We start from the raw sequence: 25,640 nt of genomic DNA on the forward strand, positions 1-25,640 counted from the left end.
AAAAACGCAGTTGATATCCATTTGACCTATGGCAGCGCCATCTAGCGGGCCAACCATAGTGCCATCTGGTTTCCCCCTTCAAGCTAGACAAGTTTCATTCTTTGTAGTTTTTTTTGTTTGACACTTATTCCGTGAGATATTTAGCCTGGTCACGATCAATGGACCACCCTGTAGACATAATGTATGGTGAGATGATCAATAGTGGTGCATTAACTAGTTGGTGTGCTGTTTGCAATCAGGGAGCTGAGAAGATGTAAAAATCATGCTAGAGTGAGTGACTGTGAAAAGGTTCACCAAGATCTGGCAGAACGGAGCAATAATGATCGCCACAACATTGTCAAAATGTCAAGTCAATCAATGTACTACATTTCGAGTTTTTATGAGCAATGAGCACAAGAATATGCAACTTGAATTTTTATGTACACTGTTTTTCAAAATTACACTGACAAATTGTGAGGGAATGTAGAAGATGACTTGAGGAACCAAATGAGGATAGAAACTTGAGCTGGAAACATCATCTAACAATGTTGCAGAGGGTCCAGACTGTAGGTGGTAGCATTTGTGTGTGTTTGTGTGTGTGTCTATATATGCACACGCTGTGTGATTCCATTAGTATGTTACAAACTTTCAGGGATGATGCAGAAGGAGGAGTGTATCAATTTGATGTAAGGGAAGTTGGTGCAGAAATGACTGAGTTGAAAGTTATATGCAAAAACCATTCTGATACTTCCGACAGTGGAATACATTTGCCAGTATCATTGTTGCTGAGATTGTAGGATAGTCAACTTTCAGAGGTGGTAGTATGGACCAAAACAAGATAAAAATGTATAGTAAATGTGGTCTCTAAAATGCATACCATAAGAGCTATGGGCACTTGTTCAATAAAAGAGATGCGTTTCACAGTAGCAAAGAAGAACAAGTGTTCACAGCTCCACAGCTATGTACAGAGTGTCCTAAAATAATGTAAACACTCTCTGAAACTGAACATCTCTGTAATGAAAGGGGTTAGAAATTTTAGTGGTGTTTAGCGGTATTAGGTGCCTCATGGTCCGACTTAAGATGGTAAATGTTCAAACTGATGTCCGTCCATCACAATACACCATTGAAAATGACTGATGACTGAGTGACATGCCAACTTTATAGTTTCCAATGGAATAGCATCACAGGCATGCTAAATATTGACCACAAAATATTACTGCAGAAGTTGGACCATTATGGAGTAAGGGGAGTAGCTTACAATTGGTTCACCTCTTACTTTAAGAACAGAAAGCAGAAGGTAATTCTCCGCAATATTGAGAGTGGTAGTGATGTTCAGTCCCAATGGGGCACTGTTAAGTGGTGCGTTCCCAAAGGGTCAGTGCTGGGGCCACTGCTGTTTCTTATTTATGTAAATGATATGCCTTCTAGTATTACAGGTGATTCAAAAATATTTCTGTTTGCTGATGACACCAGCTTGATAGTGAAGGATCTTGTGTGTAATATTGAAACAGTAACAAATAATGTAGTTCATGAAATAAGTTCGTGGCTTGTGGAAAATAATTTGATGCTAAATCACAGTAAGACTCAGTTTTTACAGTTTCTAACTCACAATTCAACAAGAACTGATATTTTGATCAGACAGAATGGGCATATTATAAGCGAGACGGAACAGTTCAAATTCCTAGGCGTTCGGATAGATAGTAAGCTGTTGTGGAAAGCCCATGTCCAGGATCTTGTTCAGAAGCTAAATGCTGCTTTATTTACCATTAAAACAGTATTTGAAATACGTGACACTTCAACATGAAAATTAGTCTACTTCGCATATTTTCATACGCTTATGTCGTATGGTATTATTTTTTGGGGTAATACTTCTGATTCAAAAAGGGTATTTTTGGCTCAAAAACGGGCTGTTCGAGCTATATGTGGTGTAAGTTCGAGAACCTCTTGTCGACCCCTATTCAAAAATCTGGGAATTCTGACATTGCCCTCACAGTATATATTTTCTTTAATGTCGTTTGTTGTTAGCAATATTAGCCTATTCCCAAGAGTTAGCAGCTTTCACTCAGTTAATACTAGGCAGAAATCAAATATGCATGTAGAATGCACTTCCTTGACTCTTGTGCAGAAAGGAGTGCAGTATTCTGCTGCATCCATTTTCAATAAGCTACCTCAAGAACTCAAAAATCTTAGCAGTAGCCCAAACTCTTTTAAGTCTAAACTGAAGAGTTTCCTCATGGCTCACTCCTTCTATTCTGTCGAGGAGCTCCTGGAAGAGCTAAAAAATTAAGCAAATTCCAGTGTTACATTGTTGATTGTCTTCATTTAAACTTACGACTTGTCACCTGAATATTTTTTTTTATTATTTCATTTTATCTGTTTCTAATATCGTGTTATAATTTCATGTATTGACTCGTTCCATGACCATGGAGACTTCTCCTTAATTTGGTCCCACGGAACAATAAATAAATAAATAAATAAATTTGCCCTCTAAGATCAACCATGTATGTGTGGTCCTGTAGCGTAAACTGTGTTCTTGAGAGTACTCCACAGAAAGAAGTCTAGAGGAGTTAAATCTGGAGATCAAGTGGGATACTCCACACTCCCTCTTTATCCTATCTATCTGGCAGGGAATGTACAATTGAGAAATGGCCTCACATCCAGGTGAAAGTGAGGTGGCGCCCCATCCTGTTGAAAGTAATAATCTTCATTTCCAAACACAATGCTAAGACTAGAAGTTATCATTTCCAGGTATGAATCGCCTGTGACAGTGTTGTCAAAGAAGTACAGTCTGCTTAACCCTCTAGAAGACAGTCCACACCTGACTGTTACTCCTGTTAGATTAGCATGCCTTTGCTCGGTTACATATGGATTCTCCCTGGCCCAGTGCAGACAGTTTTGGTGGTAATTGTTCGATCAACTTTAAACATCACTTCATCTGACCAAAGAATTCAATCTAAGGAACGTTACTCTTCCTCACATCTGTTAATGAACCACTCACAAAATTCACTTCACCTATCATGATCATCTTTGTAAAGAGCATGGAGAAGTCTTGGGATATAAGGCTTAAAGTTCTGAGACCACAAAATTCTATGAACACTGCTTCTGCAGATCCCAGTCTCACGAGAGCATTGCATCACAGATTTCGTCGGAGGTAGTGTATATGCCTGGATTACAGTATCAACACTCTCATTGTGTGTTGAACTTCTTTTTTGTCCACTGTGTCCCTTCTTCATACCATGCACCATTTCTTCAACTTCAAACTTATCTCTGATTCTTGTAATTGTTACTCTTGTCAGTGGTGGTGGTGTTCCAAATTCAACTCTCCAATGTCGGCATCCTGCATCCACATTCTCTGTTTTCCAGTAACGCTTTAGCACCAATTACCATTGTTCAAACGATAACACCATGTTTGCTGACGATCCTGAAATAAAAGAAATCATTGTTATGTTTTTCACCACCTTCTAAATTATTACTCATAGAAATTGTATTTCTGTCTCCTTTAATTAAAGAGATATTCTGTTTCAAAGAGTGTAAATGTCATTTTGGGACACCCTGTATTTTAGAGCCCCAGTTTACTGGACATTTGTTTCTTGTATTGGTCTATACAACCACCTCTGAAAATTGTTTACCCTGCAATGTTAGCAACAACAGTACCGGTACATATATTCCACTGTCAAAGGTATCACAAACGATTTTCACTTAGAACTTTTGAATGTTCATTTCTGGAGTAGGGTCCCCTTAACTCAAATTGATACATTTATCCCTCTCAATCATCCCTGAAAGTTTGCAACCTCATCATGGACTCACCCTGTACATACATACATATACAGGCACTGGTGCCTATGACTTTGAGGCTCTGTAACATCATTGTAATGTGTTTCTAGACATGGGTGTCTATCCTCATCTTGTTCCTCAGGACACATTCTGCATCCCCTCATAGTTTTGTGGTGTTATTTTGAAACACCCTGTATAAAGATGAAGAGGGTGGCACAGGATAGAGTAACAGGGATTAGTGCTGCATTGAACCGCCTTTGTACTGAAGACCACAATAACAACAATATTTCTGTAATCTGATTAGTCTGATCAGCAAAATGACACAACTGATGGAAAAAGAAATTCATATGAAATGTGTGTAATTCATACTTGTATTATTATTTCCTCATGAGCACTGGCTCTGTTTGAGTGTAATTGAATTATAATACGAATTTAATGATAAACAGACTTATTTTAGTGTCATTAAACAATATTTGTGGTGTTTAAAACGCAACTTAAACTGTGAATATATTGCAGTTCAATTTGCTAGTAGGAAATAGTTTTGAAAATTGTTCTCATTCTCATTTGTTCTTCAAAATTGCAGCAGAGATACGTCTCCAAGCAAGTTATTATGATGAGAAGACTGGTTCCTGGGAGCCCCTAATTGAGCCTGCAGTTGTTGAAGAAAATGTGTATGCACCATGGGAGATTCTGATAAAAGTTAGTCCACCATTTATTATCTGTTTGAATAAAAATATATACATTTAATTCTGTTTCCATAGAAGTGTAAATGAAATCTTTCACAGAAACATAGAGAGCATATAAAAATATAATAGGGGAGAAATCCAGGTTGGAATATAATTATATGTATGAATGTAGATAACTACTCATGAAGCAGAAAAAAATCACACTCAAGCAGACACACATTTAAAAAAAGAATATGTTCTAAGCTTCCAGTCTAAGCCATTGTGCGGACTACTCAAACACACACACTCACACACACACACACACACACACACACACACACACACACACACAGAGAGAGAGAGAGAGAGAGAGAGAGAGAGAGAGAGAGAGAGACTGTTGTCTCCTGGTGGTATGGCCAAAGCGGGGGGGGGGGGGGGGATAAGTTGTGATCCTGTCTGAAGTGGGGACATGGGATGGTGAGAGGGAGTAACAGAAAGTAAGAAGATGTGTAATATGTATATTGATGCAGGAGAATTGATGGGCATCTACTTAGGGTTGCAACAGACAGAATAGAGGGTCACTAGGTGGGACCTGGGGAAAATAGTGCTAGGAAAAAGGGGAAAATCCACAGTATGAGAAAAAGATATTCAAAGGAAACTATTCTAAAAAATTAATAGATGGAGTGGAAGGTTCATGTGGGTGCTGAAGGTTGGAGTTAGGTGGGAACAGAAAGAACCTCTATTAAACATCCCTCCAGGCAAACGCTCTGCCACTACTACATACATCAAAAAAATTTTTGCATGACCTCAGTTCCAAGAGTTCCTTAACCAGTACAGAAAATTGGAATAAGAGATCAACATAAACATCATTTCCGACCTTTTTATTGCTCATGAAAACCACACATTGTATGTTGTACCACCATACAGTGACATTCAGAGGTGGTACTCCAGATTGCTGTACACACCAGTACCTCTGATACCCAGTAGAAAGTCCTCTTGCATTGATGCATGCCTGTATTCATCGTGGCATAGTATCCACAAGTTCATCAAGGCACAGTTGCTCCAGATTGTCCCACTCCTCAATGGTGATTCATTCATAGATCTCTCAGAGCGGTTGGTGAGTCACGTCATCCATAGACAGCCCTTTTCAATCTATCCCAGGCATGTTTGATAGGGTTCATGTCTGGAGAACATGCTGGCCACTCTAGTAAAGTGACATCATTATCCTGAAGGAAGTCATTCGCAAGATGTGCATGATGGGGGTGCGAATTGTCATGCGTGAAGATGAATACCTCACCAGTATGCTGCCAATATGATTGCACTATTAGTTGAAGGATGGCATTCATGTATTGTATAGCCATTATGGCGCCTTCCATGACCACCAACAGCATATTTCAGCCCCTCATAATGCCACCTCAGAACGTCAGGGAACCTCCACCTTGCTATGCTCATTGGACAGTGTGTCTAAGGCGTTCAGCCTGACGGGTTGCCTCCAAACATGTCTCCGATGGTTGTCTGGTTGAAGGCATATGCAACCCTCATCAGTGAAGAGAGCATGATCGCAATCATGAACGATCCATTTGGCACGTTGTTGGTCCCATCTGTACCGTGCTGCATGGTGTCGTGGTTGCAAAGATGGAACTCACCATCGATGTTTGGAGTGAAGTTGTGCATCATGCAGTCTATTGCACACAGTTTGAGCCATAACATGACATCCAGTGGCTGTATGAAAAGTGTTATTCAAAATGATGGTGTTGCTGTCAAGGTACATCCGAGCCATAATCTGTAGGTAGCGGTCATCCACTGCAGTAGCAGGCCCTTGGGCAGCCTGAGCGAGGTATGTCATTGACAGTTCCTGTCTCTCTGTATCTCATCCATGTCCAAACAACATCGCTTTGGTTCACTTCAAGATGCCTGGACACTTCCGTTGGTGAGAGCCCTTCCTGGCACAAAGTAGCAATGTGGACATGATCAAAGCGCGGTATTGACTGTCTAGGCATGGTTGAACTACAGACAACATGACCCATGTACCTCCATCCTGGTGGAGTGACTGGAACTGATCGCTGTCAGACCCCCTCTGTCAAAGAGGCACTGATCATGCATGGTTGTTTACATCTTTGGGTGGGTTTAGTGACATTTCTAAACAGTCAAAGGGACTGTCAAATTCTACCTTCAGGAGTTCTGGGAACTGGGGTGATGCAAAACTTTTTTTGATGTGTGTATTACGAACTGCAATGATTACCTGGTGGAAGGTCTCCGCCAACTGCCAGAGTACGCCACCTGTGAGCCTGCTGCGCTTTGCCTGTTACACAGAGTCAATAGAACTACCCGCTTCTTTTATCAGATCTTTAAACTGTCCCCAAAATATTTCTCCTCTGTCTGTCCGGTTCCTCAATCCTAATTCTTCTGGATTCTCACTTCCAAAATATTTACCATGTGCCATAAGCACAAATATTAATTTTTATGATTACCATGAATACACTGGGAAGATTTCTGTCCTCATGGACAAATATTTTAAGACTATTGGCTGCAGTCTACACACTCACAAGCAAGACATGAAGCATTTCCTCCACCGACTCTTCACACTTCCTGTTACTGTATGATGTCACCTCCCTTTATACCAGCATCACATGAACTTTTCACTATTGATCAATATCTCTCTTGGTGGCAGGCTGACTCCATACAAAAATCTCTTGATGGTTTATAATGCAGTTGTCAGGATTTAATAATTTAGTAGTGTGGATCTATGCAAAAATGTGATGATGGGCATGAGACAACCCAATACCGTGCTAGAACAAAATTTCAGACACATATAAAAGTACTGTTTCCTGTGCACATACTAATAATTTGAAATCAATAATAAATAAAACAATAAACTTTGACAGCATTGGAGTGTTAGAGAGAGAGAGGGAGAGAGAGAGAGAGAGAGAGAGAGAGAGACTGAAGAACTTGTAATAATCTCAGTCAAAATGTCTGCAAGGGTGATTGCACGACCATTGTGAATGTCTCAACGACTGATCCCGGAGGGTACACATTACTCAATGATCGAGCACACAGTGCAGTCTTGTGGCAGTGTAGAGACAATGTATGCATGACCAGCTGAGCATGCAAATAGTTTCCCCTCTTGGGGATATTGTTTAATCTGCAGGCACGATAAACATAGTGAATGAGTGGCAGCTGTCCAGTTTACATATTTGACAGTGGGGTGCACATGTTGTGGACCAACCAGCTCACAAGATCAAAGAATGGCATAGACATCCATGAGAAATTGGCTGCTAGCTCTCACTGCTGTCTGTCCTTGCGTCCTGCCCACCCGTGGGTGCTGCATTGTTGTCAAGCCTTGGCCTAATGATACTTCTGTGTGGGGGTGCACAAACCTTGGAGAGCAAAGCTTGGTAGGTGCGAGAAGCAAGAATGTTCCAGCTACAACTAACATATGTTCGTGCCTCGCATGCTTGTGGTGACATAAGTGCTACCACGATGGCGGAAGTGTGTGACGTCACGTATGGCTAGTGTGGCATGCCGGGGAGTGTATGAAGGTTGTAGAGTGCAGCATTACATCATTATGACGTGGCAGGGGTGTTTGAAGCAGAAATGATGGCAGGCACATGTGATGTAGTCTACTTGCCTCTGTGGTGCGGCTGCCCAGTGCGCCGGTGTGGGGTGCAGTCTGGGCTGCTACCTGGGTGGGGTGGGTGTAGGTTGGGGCACAAGTGGCTGCTTGGTGACCACCGGCAGTGTGAGTCAGTCACCGGCAGCTGTGGGGATATGCTGTGCCCAGCTGGTATCCTGCAGAGCATCGTTTGTTGCCAAGTCCTCCATGGGCTGAATAAATGCATGGAAACTGGCTCTATTAAGACATACGCCTGTTTGACTCTGTCAATTGAGACTTTAGTTGGCCTGCTGTTATAGTTGATCTACAACATTTTTCCACCGTGGGTTATCGTGTGGTGCAGTCCCAAGTAGGGTGGCCAAAATGGTGCCTGTACCACATCAATGCACAGTGTGGCATGTGTGCAGAACCATAGGTTTGTGTGAATGAAGGCTTTACTGGCACCTTACAGCATTGATGTGTATGGTTGGAAGCTGGCCGTGTGATTGCAAAGGCATTCTGCTATTGGTGGGGCCAAGATTTCATGTTTTGGTGGTACTTCCTCCATGTTTCAGTGGTACTTCCTCCATGAATTCTCGGGGGATGGAGAGCGACTCTCCATAGACGAGGTATGTGCAGGTGAGACATTGATCTCTTCCTCCAGGGTCACTTGCAGGCAGAGGAATATGAGCAGAGTTGCTACATGCAGGTCATGTTGTGGCGGGTCTGGAACCCTTTCAGTGACTGATGTAGTGTAGCCACATGCCACACATTTGGGTGACATGTTTTAACAGTGTACAGTCAAAGTGGTGGCTGCTGTTTGTAGCTATGTGGCATGCCACACAGGTGCCAGCCAAGGCAGTAGCAATTTTCTCAGTGGTTATGTCCACTATGGACATCACTTTTGGCCAGAGCGTGAGGTGGTACACCATTGTAAGGAGGTACCGCTTACATTGGGATGGAGAAAACAGGCCTGCAGTGTACCTGCGGACATGTATAATGTGGTGTGTCATGTTGGGGAAGGAGCCAGTGATTGCTTGGGAATATTTCTTGACTTCAGCATGCTGACATGCTGTTCAGGCATGTGTGCACTGGTGGTAGTCTTTTTGGAGTCCGGACCGAGTGAAACATGTGACCATAAGTATGCTGTGGTGTTTGGGCTAGAATGTGATTACCTGTGAACATATTTGGAAGCTTTGCACTGGAATATTTCCGGGAGGGACGGGCGATGTATGCCTGTCATAACATAACACTAAAACTTCCAGGAGGAGCCTTAGATGGGCACCAGTTGCAGATGTAGGTTCCAGGAGGTACCATGTCAGAAGCTGTCCAGTTCTCTGTCGCCCTCCTGTTCTTGTGTGGCATCTTCAAGGTTCACCAGGGTGGAGATGACTGCACAGTCATGGTACAAGCAGTTGGCAATCACATTGTCCATCCTGGAGATGTCAGATGTCTGTTGTGAACTGGGACACATACCCCCACTGGTGAAGTTGGCATGGTGATTAGTTTGTTTTGTTGATCCAGAAAGTGTGTGTTATGGTTTATGGTTGATGAAGATAATGTAATGGTGGGCTTCTACCAACAAACGGAAGTGTGTCAGTGCCTGATACATAGCCAGCAGCTCATGGTCATATGAGCTCGAAGGGCATTGCAATGCTGATAACTTCCACAAGAAGAAGCCAAGTGGCTGCCACTGCTGTCAATATGTTGTTGAAGCACAGTGCCAATAGTGGTCAACTTCACACCATGTATTAGATTGGTGAGTAGCGCTGCTTCAGCGAGATATTCTTTAGACTCAGTAAACTGTACTCCATTTTTCAGTCGGGAGAATGGGAGCCCTTTCTTTTGCAGTGGGGTCATGTTTTGTTGCAGTCAGGGGTTCAAGCACTGTGGCAACATTATGCAGATGGCACTGGTAGAAGTTTACCATCCCAAGATAATAACGCATGCCATTTTGAGTTTGTGGGCATGGCATCTTCATGGTCACCTGTACTTTGCCCAGCAGAGGTGTCGATCCAGTAGGGTTGATAAGGTGTCTGAGAAATTCAGTCTCACTGATCCCAAATACACATATAAATGGGTTGATCACAATGCCGGCCTCACTGAGGTGTGGGAAAACAGTTGTTAGGTGGGTGCAGTAGAGCTGGGGCATCTGAAGAGCATAGTAAAACTTCCCAAGACACCATCCAGGAAACACTGCCAAGTCTGTGAAGCATTCCTAACTAAGGCTGAACATCATAAACATTATCTCAGAGAGCCTGAAAGGGGTGGTAATCACAGTTTTTTCTATGTCTTCAGGTGCCACTGGGATTTGCATGTACACCTTCATGCTGTCAGTTTTGCCAAATCTAGTCACACCTGCCAAGGCATGTCTAAAGTGCAGCAGATGCAGCACTGTATATCTGTTTGACATTGTCCTTGAATTTAGTACAAGGTAGTCCCCACATGGGCACCACAAATTGTCCTTCTTAGGCACCAAATGTAAGATGGAAGACCACAGGCTGCTTGATGGTCAGACAACCCCTTGCCACAACATTTCCTCAGGTTCGGCCTAGACTACTGCAAGCCTGTCAGATGCAAGGCAATGTGGGTGGCATGAGATGGGAGGACTGAGGGTGGTAATAATATGGTGGAACGTTGAATACTTGGGGTCTCGCAGTGCCCATGTCAGACAAGTTAGCTCCAGAAATTAGTTTAGAACGTCTGTGGATGGTCTGGAGCATTCCATTGGTTTAATACTGAACAAGGCTGTCCCACTATCTTAAGATTCATCGTAGAGTCAATCAGCTGGGCATTTTGCAATGTACACAAGCAACTGCAGTGACTGAGAAAATTTGCACCCAGGATCGACTTGTTGACATTGGCCATCGTAAACCAGCATGTGAATGTGTGGCTCAGTTGAAGATCCACATTCCAATGTTGAGTGCTGTATGTTTATATGGCAAAATTGTTTGCCACCAGTGTTTCAGCCTTCATCCGATCTCTTGGCATGCTTCTAGGAAAAATTGATAAATCTGACCCAGTGTCAACAAGGTACCTCATGTCCCACCCCCCATTCTGCCACAGACCAATGCTTCAGTACAGTACAACGGGTTGCATCTAGGCCTGGTCACATCTGGAATTCAGGTGCGAACAAGGGCATGAGATCAGCTGCTGCTTTGTTGCTGGGTGCTCGAGCCATGCTGCCCATCGCCTGGTCTGCTGCCACTGCACCTGCTGCTCTCTTGCTGTGAGTGCACCAACCAATCAGTTTGTGAGCCTAGTGCTGCTGCCTGAGTGGGAAAAATCTGCATGTAGCACTCCAGATTGGTCTCTGTTGTCAGGGCTGTGGGAGGCTTATGTGTTGACATGGAATGAAGGTGGCTGGTGGGGGTAAGAGACATTGGCCACTACGGATGCCATGCTTGGTGGCATTACCAGCATGTAAAGCACCCTGTCTAGCAGGTCCACTATGAATAGCAGTTGCATGTCACTTTACACATCTGTGCACACCCAGGTAGTGTGCTACAGCAAATGAGAAACCATGTCTGGCCACGAGGCCTCACAGGTGGCACAGGAGCTGCAAAGGCTTCCAATCACTGCTTTCTTGTTGGCGCAGCAGTTGCTGTACTTGCTGCTCCTCGAATGATGAAATTCGGCACATCAACTCTTCGTTAAGCTGCTGCTGCATCTGCAGGGCAGTTATTATGTCCCATACTTTGGCCACATAATTCTGGTCCAGCTGGTTCCTGACATGTCTGAATTTTCTGAGGCCACATGTGATATTATTGCTTAGGAAAAATGCCTCCACTTGGCTAAACGACATGAATGGGTGATGAGAGTCAGAAGGGGGCAGCCTAACCAACACACATCCAATGCTTGTTGCCGCTCCAGCAGCAGCATATGGAAGCAGTGTGGCACTGTTTTACATGTTCGAATTATCATGGGCTGGCTCCAGGTTGACAGAGTCTATGTGTGTCGGCTGTGCCTGCACCTTGCATTCCAGGAACTGATTATGTACCAACAGCTTGCCTTTGGAGATCCTCCATAGTTTACATTGTCCTCTTCCACTAAGTTCTTACGTGTAAGGGCACACACTAAACATACAAACAAAAGGAATAAATGTTCAAGGCCCAAATGTTGTCTGCATGAGACTGTGGGCCAGCACAGAAACGTTCAAAAGTGAGTTCACTTGCAATTGCTGGTCACTCACGCTAATAAAGTCTGTCACCATATGCACTGCTGTCCCTGTTTGTGTCCTGTGTGTCTGTGAGTGGTATATTTTTGCCAAGCTTTATCCTATCAGTACCTGTGCATGGGGGAATGCATGGGCGAATGTCGACCTGTTGGCTGTGTCGTCTGCAATTGCTGTGGTAACAGCTGCCACATGCCAAAGCAGTATGTTCCATTTGATTCAGTGCCAGATGTTTTATGAAAGAAGGTTAGAAAATGGCCAAGTAACACATGGATACATTTTACTGATTTTAATGAACATTAGTGCCTACATTGACAATGAAAGGTTCTTATTTCTTGGGAAATGGCAATGTATAAAGAAAAGGGCCACTTCGCTGGATTGTTATCATTGTGTTTGTGTTTTAGTGGCAGATAGCTTTCATGTCCTTCATAAATCATTTTATGGCAATGTCACATCAATGATTCCATAGTGGCCTTCCTGTTTTTCTAATAGTCCCGTATATAGCCATGTTCCAGGTAAATTTCCCTTGTCCATTCCTTTATCATCACAAACATGTGCTGCTATTGTATTATGAACACACCATACAACAACCAACTGCCATAGGCTGTAATTTTTTTTTTTCTTTATTGGATTTTGATTCCCCTCCCTGCTGGCAGCAGCATAATACACCGCTCTGCAGCTGATAGAAAAGTTAAAAAACATAATTAGGAGATATAGAAATTAAAACAGGTGATAAAACGGGGACTGCTTAAAACGAACATGGTGAAAAGTTGTGAAGAAAATACAAAAACAAAGGGTTGGTGATGCTGATTAAAACACATAGTAATCAGACAGCAGTCACAATTAAAAAACACGGCGACAGTCTGGTTTCTGTTCGCAACACTTAAAAAGGGGGATGCACAACACTGAACACTTCCAGAAACACTGCACTATAGAGTACGACGGCATATTGAGGAAGGGGGGGGGGGGGAGGGGAGGAGGACCCGTACAGATGAGGTGGAAAAGAGGGGGGGGGGGGGGAGAGGAAAAGCAAAAAAAGTGAAGGAGCTAATGGAGGGAAAGGACACAGAAAATGGAAGTGGGGCAGAAGGAGTGGGGAAGGTGGTGGAGAGGAAAGAAAAAGGACTCAGAGGAGAGAAAGGAGACAAAGAGAGGGTAAGTGGGGAAAAAGCAGAAGGGGGGAAGGGAGCCTGGGAAAAGGACAGAGTAAGGAAGGGGGAGGTGAGAATCAGAGTTGATAGGAGGAATAAATCGAGGGAGAGAGGGCATGATACGAGAGGGGGAGTGGACGGAAGCCACCTTGGGAAAGGAGATGAAGGGTGTAGAGGTGGATGGTAGTGGGGACACAACGGTGAAGGCGCAGCAGAGGGCGGGTGTTGGAGAGGACAAGACTATAACTGTATTCAAAGCTATTACAAAAGTAAAGTGTCGCAGTCTAGTGAGTGCAGTTCCCATACAGTTATTTTAATTTGTTATACATCCTGCATTTGCCTTCACTGCATACGTAATGGTTTCTACATCATTAATCTTTTTAAAGAATTAATCATAAAAGCAATAACATCAGCATTTACAAGTTTTTTCATACAGGAAAATGCTAACATGTTTCCAAATAGTTCTTAACACCTCTAACAGGTAGTGTTACTTGTTATATTCAGTACTTTCATTGCCTGCTTTTAAATAACTCATACTCAGCTATGAAATAAAACTTAAAAATGTACAAATAAAATTTATGCTGTGTCCTCATATTCTAGCAAAGAGTGTATTTAAATGTATTTTCCCATCTTTACTTAATGGTGTCATTACAGTGTGTCCATAATAAAATGGATCTTAAGCTTTAACTAATTCTCCATCACCATTGCTACAGGTATTTATTTTCCATTGGCTTATGCCAATCTCTTCATGGGCCATCTATAAGAATCGCCTCTGGCTACCTACAATCCTAAATCCCTCCTTTATTTTGAATTAACTGATGACATGTTTATAATCTGAATGTGCTAGGGGGATTCAATGAGTAATGCAACCCATTTTTTTCTCAGCCAATTTTGGATGAAAAATATTTCTGTTTTTGCAATTGTAGTTTCATGGTGTTCTGATAGGTGGCAGAACTATACATAACCTTCAAAATGGCCTCTGTAATGGAGGTGCATTCCAAGCAGAGTGCTGTCACTGAGTTTCTTCTGGTGGAAAGCCAGAGTATCACAGATAGTAATAGGCAGTTGCAGAATGTCTACAGAGACTTAGCAGTGAAAAAAAGCATAGTGAGTCATTGGGTGAAGCATCTGTCATCATTACATCAAGGTTATGCAAACCTGTCCGATCTGCTGTGTTCTGAACAAGCTGTGACTCATGCAGCATTGGATCATACAGACAGTCTCATTCAACATGTTCAATGAATCAACGGATCAAAATCAAACACCTTCCTGCACAACTGGACGTCTCTGTTGGTGGTGCTGACAGATTAATCCACCAGTTGAGATACTCAAAGTTGTGTGTCTGCAGGATTCCTTGCCCCTTTAGAGAAGAGCAACAAAGAGCCATCTGTGCAAGACTTCTTCCATGTTACAAGGCTGATTGTGACAATTTTTTGTTGAACATTGTTCGCCACTTTGAACCTGGAACAAAATAGCAGTTAAAGGAGTGGTGCTAAACAATCTCTCCTCCGAAGAAAAAGTTCAAAGCTGCATGCTCAGCTGGTAATGTCATAGCTACAGTCTTCTGGGAATTGTTGACCTTTCTCATGGTTTTATAGTCAACACTTAATTGTATTGCCCTTCCCTCAGGAAACTGAAGAAAAACCTTCAGTGTGTTCATTGTCACAAAATTGCAAACAAACTTTTCCTTCACCATGACAATGCAAGGCCTAACACAAATGTGCACACCCGAGAAGAGTTCACAAAGCTTCATTGGACTATACTTCCTCATCCACCCTACAGCGCGGATCTTGCAGATTCTGACTTCCATCTGTTTGCCCCAATGATGGATGCATACCACGTGAAGTAGTACATGGATGATGGAGAGGTTATTGATTCACTAAGATGTTGGTTCTGATACTCAGTGGTAGAGTGGTGCCAGGCAGGCATAAAGGCTCTCACAGTAAGATGATGTAAAGCCATCACATTGAATGGAAATTATGTTGAAAAATAAGATTTTGTATCCAAAAGAGAGGGAAATAATGTGGTGTCTTGGATTCTTGAATAAAACCAACCTTCTTTCAGAAAAAAATGAGTTGTATTACTTGCTGAATGACGCTTGTATAATGTTACAGTTCTATCCTTATTCATAGGGAGTACCAATACTTTTATCTAATGTTTCATTTAGTCTTCCCCAGCTTAGTAAGCCATCTGCCTAAATGGAAATCTCAATCTCACTGATATCTCCATAAGAACCTCTGTTGGCATCGAAACTTTCAATCACCAATAATAGCTACACTTTGTCATCTGTCACCCATTGTCTGCCAATTGTGATCACTACGACTGCATTAACAAACAGTGTGTCTACCTTTACAGTGAGACTACAGGTTAGACAGAAGGTGATTCTTGAGTAGACCAAACTGTCTCTTCAAACATTGTCCAGAAACAGATTTCACATTCCTTAACCCCACATGCAAGAAACAGTCCTTGAACATCATCTGATTAACTGAAAAGGAATTCCATGTTGATTGTTCAGTAACATGCAGGACAGTATAAACTGAATTACTTTCCACACCAATTCTTCTTATAGCCCTAGCAGTGGTATTTCCGCTCCCATCATAGGAGGAATTAATTGCATAAAGCATGTGTGTGTGTGTGTGTGTGTGTGTGTGTGTGTGTGTGTGTGTGTGTGTGTGTGTGTGTGTTGTTCTCTGTGAATGAATGCTGCAAAAATATTTTGTTGTACTAGATGTTCATTAAGAAATGGTGATGACTGTGTGTATAATTAAGAAAGGTCCGCCCCAGTAGCTGAGTGGTCAGCGTGACGGATTGCCGTCCTCCGGGCCCGGGTTCGATTCCCGGCTGGGTCGGAGATTTTCTCCGCTCAGGGACTGGGTGTTGTGTTGTGTTCATCATCATTTCATCCCCATCCGGCGTGCAGGTCGCCCAATGTGGCGCCGAATGTAATAAGACCTGCGCCAAGGCGGCCGGACCTGCCCCGCGAGGGGCCTCCCGGCCAATGACGCCAAACGCTCATTTCCATTTCATTTCCATTAAGAAAGGAAAGAAATATATGTATTTATTCTATTGAAATGATTTCAAAGGTTACGTAATTTGGAACTGTCAGGGATGCAAATGATTCAAGTGAGAGAAATTTATTTTTACATTCCCTATACAGCTCATATTTAAGAGTTTGGTTTCAGAAAAACACATTGCTGATCCTGAATTCAATGTTTTATGCTCACATTGCCTGTGATTTTGATAAGGATTGTTGTAGGAAAAGGAAAGTATTATTCCTTGACTATATCCAGAAGTTTCCTTTGTGCTACTGTTGTTGGATGTTACCCACTCATCGCTTATAAGGTGCCTAAAGGATGCTGCATTCTTGGAATGCTATACACTAGTTCAAACAAATAACGTTAGTTGTCTTATTTCTGTAATACAGATTGACAATACTTAACTTTAATTACAGCAAATGTCGCTAGCGAGAGCTGACGTGCAAACAGTAAATGATCTTTGCTATAGACAATGTCCATGTAAGGTGGATACACAGTTGTGGATAACTGATCTGCGAGTTATGCTCAATAGTGTCTGTATACAGAGCTGATCTGAGCGGCTGAGACTGGCAGGAGCAGCGCTTATATTCACTTCTTGCAGATGTCACTCCTGGTGGTGCGCGATCCTTATCAAGGGGCTATTGGCTAACGTTTCCTCACCGCCTTCTCTGATCTTCCATTCTTCATCTTCTTCCAGTGCTTGAGGTTATGCCAGAACAATTGTGGTACATTTTGTCTGTGCATAAAGTTGCAACAGCACAAAATAGACAAGACTGTAGTTTTGTGTAGCAAAAAGACAACTGATTAAATTGTGCCAAACAGTATTTTCCATGATTAATAAAGTTGTTCTTGAGCAATCCATTGTGTCACATACAGAATATGGCCACACAGCTCATGATAAGAAAGTCACTATTATATTTGCACATCCATGAGAACAATACAGAGGCAGAGCTGCAATTACCTATACTTGCCAACTACATGGGAAGGGGCAGTATTATACAGTTACTTGCTTGCAAATAGCTCAACTGCTTGGAAGTTCCATCCCTTACTAACAAGAAATTTTGTGCCCCCATAAAGCATAGTGTGATTTTATAAATGTAAAAAATGTTGTGTACTGACAACACACAACTGATTATTGTTCATTTTTCTTCTATCTTTACCATCCTATATTGTCTCATTGACCATTTATTGTATCTCATTGGATAGGAAAGGCTACAAAAATCACAGGTTTCTTTTATCAGCTTGAGGATACCACAGAAATACTCACTGTGCAGTATCACAGGAAAGGTATTATCCATTAAAACATTATTTAATTTCTTGGATGTCCACCCCTGGTAGCTGAGTGGTCAGCACGATGGAATGTCACACCTAAGGGCCTGGATTTGATTTACGGCTGGGTCAGATATTTTCTCCATTCAGGGGCTGGATGTTGTGTTGTCATTATCATCATCATTTCATCCCCATCAACACACAAGTTGCCGAAGTGGCATCAACTTGAAAGACTTGCACCAGGCGATCCGTCTATCCGACAGGGGGCCGTAGCCACAAGGCATTTCCATTTTTGGATCCATCTTTGGAAAGGACATGTCATGTAAGGTCCATAATAAGAAAACTGGACTAATTGTGATAATTACAGCAGCAAACAATCAATAAAGAGTGTGTTTTTGAGTGACCACTCAACGGGACAATTCCATTGTAGCCACACAATTTCAGCTAATGATCTTGTCATTGATACTAGACATGGAAATCTGTCATTTAACCTCTAATTGCTGCATGGACTCCAGCCAGAGTATTAGGAGTATTGTGCATAAAATGGAATTATCAACTTGTGTGCACATCCAACAGTATACCTATTATCAAACATGAGAGGAAAATATCAGGAATCAACAAGGCACTACATCTTCATCTATTTGAAATGTGACTGTGATAGTTAAGAAGATAAATTATAGCTGTGTAATACACAGTCACTTGCCACATTATTACACTCGCCTTGAATTTATAACGTAATAAAAGGCTAAGAGGTTCAAAATACTGCAAAGATTGTTATGATCAATTTAAATGGATTGATTTAATTTCTTTAAACACTACTAGTTATTAATAACTGACAAACCACACAGTTTTAATATTAATCAGTGATTTGTTAAGTGTGCAGTAAGTGGAACTAGGCCTAACTTCTTCATATTTTGTCATGCAACATTTAGCAGCTATTAATGCTTCAGTTTGCCCCGGCATACTGTGAATACAGGACTGTACAGTATCCTGCGTCCATAGGTGATGACACTAGACTAGAATAATCTTTTCAATGAGACAAATGTTTGTAGTGATTGTTTCCTTTGCCACAGAACCTTTTTCCAGCTCCCAAATATTTGCAGTTGCGTCCATGTGAGGCAAATTTCCTGGCCTGGGTAACAAATGAAACTTTTCATCATCATCATCATCATCATCATCATCATTTAAGACTGATTATGCCTTCCAGCGTTCAGTCTGGAGCATAGCCCCCCTTATACAGTTCCTCCATGATCCCCTATTCAGTGCTAACATTGATGCCTCTTCTGATGTTAAACCTATTACTTCAAAATCATTCTTAACCGAATCCAGGTACCTTCTCCTTGGTCTGCCCCGACTCCTCCTACCCTCTACTGCTGAATCCATGAGTCTCTTGGGTAACCTTGCTTCTCCCATGCGTGTAACATGACCCCACCATCTAAGCCTGTTCGCCCTGACTGCTACATCTATAGAGTTCATTCCCAGTTTTTCTTTGATTTCCTCATTGTGGACACCCTCCTGCCATTGTTCCCATCTGCTAGTACCTGCAATCATCCTAGCTACTTTCATATCCGTAACCTCAACCTTGTTGATAAGGTAACCTGAATCCACCCAGCTTTCGCTCCCATACAACAAAGTTGGTCGAAAGATTGAACGGTGCACAGATAACTTAGTCTTGGTACTGACTTCCTTCTTGCAGAAGAGAGTAGATCGTAGCTGAGCGCTCACTACATTAGCTTTGCTACACCTCGCTTCCAGTTCTTTCACTATGTTGCCATCCTGTGAGAATATGCATCCTAAGTACTTGAAACCGTCCACCTGTTCTAACTTTGATTCTCCTATTTGGCACTCAATCCGTTTATATTTCTTTCCCACTGACATTACTTTCGTTTTGGAGATGCTAATCTTCATACCATAGTCCTTACATTTCTGATCTAGCTCTGAAATATTACTTTGCAAACTTTCAATCGAATCTGCCCTCACAACTAAGTCATCCGCATATGCAAGACTGCTTATTTTGTGTTCACATATCTTAATCTCACCCAGCCAGTCTATTGTTTTCAACATATGATCCATGAATAATATGAACAACAGTGGAGACAGGTTGCAGCCTTGTCTTACCCCTGAAACTACTCTGAACCATGAACTCAATTTACCGTCAACTCTAACTGCTGCCTGACTATCCATGTAAAGACATTTAATTGCTTGCAAAAGTTTGCCTCGTATTCCATAATCTTGTAGAACAGACAATAACTTCCTCCTAGGAACCCGGTCATATGCCTTTTCTAGATCTATAAAGCATAGATACAATTCCCTGTTCCACTCATAACACTTCTCCATTATTTGCCGTAAGCTAAAGATCTGGTCCTGACAACCTCTAAGAGGCCTAAACCCACACTGATTTTCATCCAATTGGTCCTCAACTAATACTCGCACTTTCCTTTCTTACTGCAAAAAGGTTTTTACTGATCATGTTGTGTAGCATGGAGCTCTGTCCTGAATAAACACATATTGTTCTCCTTTAGAAAACCATTCTTTTATTTTAGGTAGTAGCCTCCTCCTTAACACCTCCTCATACTGGTCTTGCTGTGTTGTTCCCTCAATCATGTACACACATCCAGGGCCTTTGCCACTGATGACAGACCATATCATGACTTGGATGGGATGTTTCACAGTCTGCAGAATACCATCGGGATCGTACTTTTCACTAGTGTTCAAACTGATATTTATTTACCAAAATTTCAGATGTGATATTTATTTTCCAAAATTTCAGATGTGAACTCATCAATAAAGCAAACCTGAAACAAAATGAAAAAGCCAATAAAATTTGCTTTACAACTGATTGAGCTGAGAATATTTATCTATCGCTATGAAAGCAAATACTGCCAAATTTAATGATACTTGTTTGTTTTCAAATGTCTAGATTTCAATGCTTGTGCTCTTTTGCCCAAGCAAGATGTTCTGGCATCATAGCAGCAGTTAATTTGGGCTTGAACACAGGCCTACAAGCCTTGAAAGCCTTGCACAGTTCTTTCAGATTCAGTAATGCCACTGTGTTCTGGTTCCATTTTAATTTGTTCTGTAGAAGCAAACCAATTCTCATGGCATATCTCTTTCAAGGAGCCTTGGTGAAAATATTGGCCTTATGGCATATCTGTTCTTCCTTTGAGGGACTAATTCCTTACAAAATCAGCTGCCTTCGTTACATACCTTACAGATGATTTTAATATGCCCAGTCTTCAAGCAATCTTCTAATTTGAATACAAGGTGGTGTCAATGAATTCTTTTAACTCTGCAGTCTTTGAGGTATCAAATCATTTACTTCACCCATCGTTTTCATGTCTTGTTCTATCTAAAATCACTCACTTGTCAGAATCTTTATCATTAGAGGCTATAGAGGTAAGTACATGTGTAAACTGATAATACTACATGTTAATAATGAACTCACACTTCAAAGACATCTGCTGCTGCTGTTCTCAAGACTGTATTTGCCAATCATTTATCAATAACCTCAGCTCTCTCAAGAATTATGTAGCACAACAAATGAGCTAATTTCATTCAATAATAGTGTCACAGATGAAGCTGAGTAGCATTGTGGTGTAATGGTTATGATACTAAACTGTTGTATGGAGGATTGTGACTTCAAACCTCACATGGACTGTACAATTTTAATTTCTATATTTGGTTCAAGTACATTCTAGAAGTATCCACAAATGCCAAGAATCAATGTACTTGAAAGTTCTGTAGCTGTATATATACTGTATGTATTCTGGCCAGAGGCAGTTTGCTCTGCACTATTCTATGTGCAAGCACTGAATAAACCTTTGTTAAGTGAAGTTAGTGTTTGTCATTCATCTAATTACACCTCCTTTGATGTGACAATAGCTTTTTAACAGTATTAAACCTATTAAACCATGATTAGGGTGAGCCAGTTTATGAAACCAAATCTCAAAAATAAATGATTTGTCAAAAAATTCAGTGTGTCTAGGCCATGGACTATACGGGTCCTACATTCTCAGATGAAAAATACAGAGGCTTATTATGTACAAATTTAGTTTTATGTATTCACAAGCAACATTTCATCATGATTCAGATGATTACCTTCACTGTGGAACGTACCAGAATTTTAAATGTAGCGGTGTAGTTCCGTGCATTCAGCTTCAATAGTTCCCCTTGATTTACATAACTCAGCAAACAAATGGATAAAATACTCTGAGTGTGATAGACGTGATAATCCATGTCATGTTACATGCAATCAATTTCAGGCACTCATAGTTCTACTCATTCCATCCTAAGCAGTTTTCACAAGACAAGTGTAATTTTTGATTGCATATAGGAAATAATTTCTGTATATTTTAATTACAGAAATATTTCTTGTTTCTAGGTGTTTCAGGCAAAGTCATTTCCATTATCTAGTAAGTTTGATCACAGCAGCAGAATGGATGTCAATGATGTGAAACAGAGAATACAACAGCAGGCACCAGAGAAGAAGAAAAATGACTCTGAAGCTTCAGCAGATGAGGGAGAAGCAGAATGTGGAATGACTTTCATTCGAAGACGTAATGTTGAATCATCACACATGGAATCTTCACACATAATGCAACACAATGTAAATGGTAAATGAATCTTGTGTTAATACCTCATATATGATCTCTTCTTTCTCTTAATTTACTGGAGCAATTTATTATTATTTTAGAGCACAGAGGCTTGACGGGGTATACAGAGGATTCAGATTCTGACAATGAGGATGGTGTTTTAGAAAAGTTAGCTAGTGCTATTGGCCATTTGTTCACAGGGTAATATATTTTTGTTCAGAAGTAATGTGTAGTTACCTGTAATGCTTGAAAGGAAATACTAATATAGCTATCCCTTTAGTGACAGCAGTGATGGTGAGATAAGTGAATCAGAAGATTCAAGTGGAGCTGAGCCTTCTGTTGAGACAGAGGAGGCCTCTGAAATGACAGTCAGCTGTAATGAGACTGTGATTGGAAGAGATGAAAGGGCAGTCTTTCTCAAAAAACAAGGTACTCAATTTTTTTGTTGCTATGATAATCCATTAGGAGCAGTAGCAGTTTTGCACGTTGTTGCTTCAAGTTTGCTGTACTCCACATTCTGTGACTGAATAGACACAGTGACCTTACAAGAATGACTTTATACATTTATAGAACAGTGAAAATTAGGAAATAACTTTAATTTTATGTGACAAACGGTTGTATATTTGTATAGCACTAACTTTTTAGTTGTGGAGGTTTTAAAGGCTGATGTCCTTATTGACTGGACATGGAGTTTATTATTCTGTCTGGTATCATGTTCATTTATATTTAAGTTTTTATTTATCTCTTTTAAATTTTTCCTCACATATTTACATGTTTCTAGCATAAACTTGCAGGAGAATGGGAGGCACCTACAGGAATCTGTTTGTCATGCATGGTGCATTGCTCTCATAGCCTTTTTTTTTTTTTTTTTTTTTTGTCAGGAAGATGACTGAGCTAGCACTAGAACTACCCCAGAATACAATCTCATACTGTATAATGCTGTGGAATTGGGCAAAGTATGCAATTTGCATTGAGATTTGATTCGATTTGATTCAATTCAGTTTTCTTTCCCTAGACCCAAAAAGAGATGATTCTCGTGGATGTGGAACTTGTCAGAAAGTATAACATAAAAAAATAAAATGTTTGAATATAATACTAATTTGTCAGGAGAATGTCGAATTAATTGAACACAATGCAGTAAACTGGAACAGCTAATATTTACAGAATTAATACTCTGACAGAATGAAACATTGTTATGCAGTACTAATAAATTTATCATACACAAAGTACCTAATCTTGACTGTTGTGACCAAGTGCTGTTGAAACTGAAATCACACAGATGTTTTTACTTAAGCTGGCATAATGGTCTCTGTTAAGATATTCATCCATAAACTAGAAGGAGTTGCCTATCAAAAAGTTTTTCAAACTCTGTTTAAATTGTGTTTTATCTGATACCAAATTTTTAATGGTTGCTGACAGTTAATTGAAAATGTGTGTTCCTGAACATTGGACCCCTTTTTGGACCAAGATAAGTGATTTTAGGTCTTCATGTAGATTTTTCTTATTCCTAGTATTGATACTATGTATTGAGCCATTGGTTGGAAATAGAGTTGTATTACTTGCACCAACTTTCATTACAGAATAAATATACTGAGAAGCAGTGTTTAGAATACAAATTTCTGTGAACAGGTTTCTACATTATGTTCATGAATTTACACCACAAATGATTCTTATCACATGCTTTTGCACCCTAAAACTTTTGCTCGGTTTGATAAGTTGCACCAGAATATGATCCCATATGACATAACAGAATGAAAGTAAACAAAGTATGCAAGTTTTTTATACTTACAGCTCCTACATCTGACATCATTCTCACTGCAAATACAGACTTGTTTAGGTGCTTAAGCAGTCCTGTGGTATGCCCTTCCCATTTGAATTTATTATAGAGTTGTAATCCCAGAAATTTAACACTGTCAACCTCTTCAATCTACATGTCTTCATATGTTATTCTCATGCTGGAAGGTAATCTCTTACAGATTCTGAACTGCATATAGTGGGTCTTCTCAAAGTTTAATGACAGTGGATCAGCTTCAAATCACTCATTACTGTCAGTGAAAATTTGGTTAGCAGATATTTCTAAATCTGTACTTGACTTTCTACTTATTGCAATGTTATATCATATGCAAACAAAACACACTTAGCATCTGGCAATCTAACAGATGAGAGGTTATTAATGTATACAAGAAAAAGCAATTGATCCAAGATGGAACGTTGGGGAACACCACATGTAATTAATTCCCAGTCAGATGAAGACTGACTGCTTACTGCACAGGTACTTTGCAATGACACCCTTTGTTTCCTGTTAGATAGATAAGACTCAGACCAATTCGCAGCATTGCCGGTGATGCCATAATATTCAGATTTACTTAAGAGAATGCCGTGGTTCACACAATCAAAGGCTTTTGACAGGTCACAGAAAATGCCAGAAGTACATTCTCACTGTAAGTGTAAATAGCTTTCTCTATATCAGAACCCTTAAGAAATCCAAACTGTGACTTGGACAACATATTATTTTCAGTCAAATGCTTAAGAAGATGCTTGAACACAACTTTTTTGAATATTTTTGAGAAAGCCGGCAAAAATGAAATTGGTTGATAGTTTGACGGTATCTCTTTATCCCCCTTCTTGTAAAGAGGCTTAACTTCAGCATATTTTAGCCAGTCTGGGAATTTTTCACTGATAAGAGATTTATTACACAAATAACTTAAGATAGAGCTCAACTCGCATGAGCCCTCTTTGACTTCGATGATATGTTATCGGACCCACTAGAATACTTAGATTTTAAGGATATTATGATGGATGCTACTTCTCTTGGAGAAGTGAGTGTCATTTCCATTTCACTGAAGTTATTTTTAAAGACTGGCCTCAGAAACTCTATTGCACTGTTCACCGAACCTAATAACCCCAAGCTGTCATCAACAGAAATGAAGTACTTGTTTAAGAAGTTTGCAACATTACATGCACTTCTTAACAATATCTCACTTATTTTTAGAGCTATCTGTCCCTCTTCCTTTTTGGCCCCACCTGTCTCTGTCTTCACTATATCCCATACAGTTTTTATTTTGTTGCATGATGTAATTATCTTTTTCTCGTAATAAAGCTGCTTCAATTTATGGATTACTTGCTTTAATATTTTGCTGTATTCATTGTAATGCATTACAATTGTAACATCAGAGCTGTTACTAGATAGTAGATTCAGTCTCCTTTTTGTCCCACATGATATCTTTATTCCTTGTGTAATCCACAGTTTACTTTTGGGCTTCTATGTGATTTGAGTTACCTTTACGGGAAAACAATTTTCAAAAGTGGAACTAACTTTATTAATCAATGCTTTGTATTTTCCATTTGAGTCAGAAGTATTGTAAACATCTATCCACTTCATGTCTTTGAGCAATTTCCTGAATGTCTC

The 25,640-nt window shown here is 40.6% G+C and overlaps 1 protein-coding gene across 1 annotated transcript in view; it reads left to right on the plus strand.

The window, feature by feature from the left end:
* Positions 1 to 25,640, plus strand: part of LOC126183816 (intermembrane lipid transfer protein VPS13A-like) — a 681,615-nt gene that overhangs the window by 381,718 nt on the left and 274,257 nt on the right. Inside the window, exons 33-36 of the mRNA XM_049926066.1 lie at positions 4,337 to 4,452; positions 22,021 to 22,252; positions 22,333 to 22,432; positions 22,512 to 22,660. Coding sequence (XP_049782023.1) covers positions 4,337 to 4,452; positions 22,021 to 22,252; positions 22,333 to 22,432; positions 22,512 to 22,660 — 597 coding nt within the window. The remainder of the gene's footprint in view (positions 1 to 4,336; positions 4,453 to 22,020; positions 22,253 to 22,332; positions 22,433 to 22,511; positions 22,661 to 25,640) is intronic.

This window comes from Schistocerca cancellata, chromosome 4 (genome assembly GCF_023864275.1).
Source record: "Schistocerca cancellata isolate TAMUIC-IGC-003103 chromosome 4, iqSchCanc2.1, whole genome shotgun sequence".
NCBI lineage: Eukaryota > Metazoa > Arthropoda > Insecta > Orthoptera > Acrididae > Schistocerca > Schistocerca cancellata.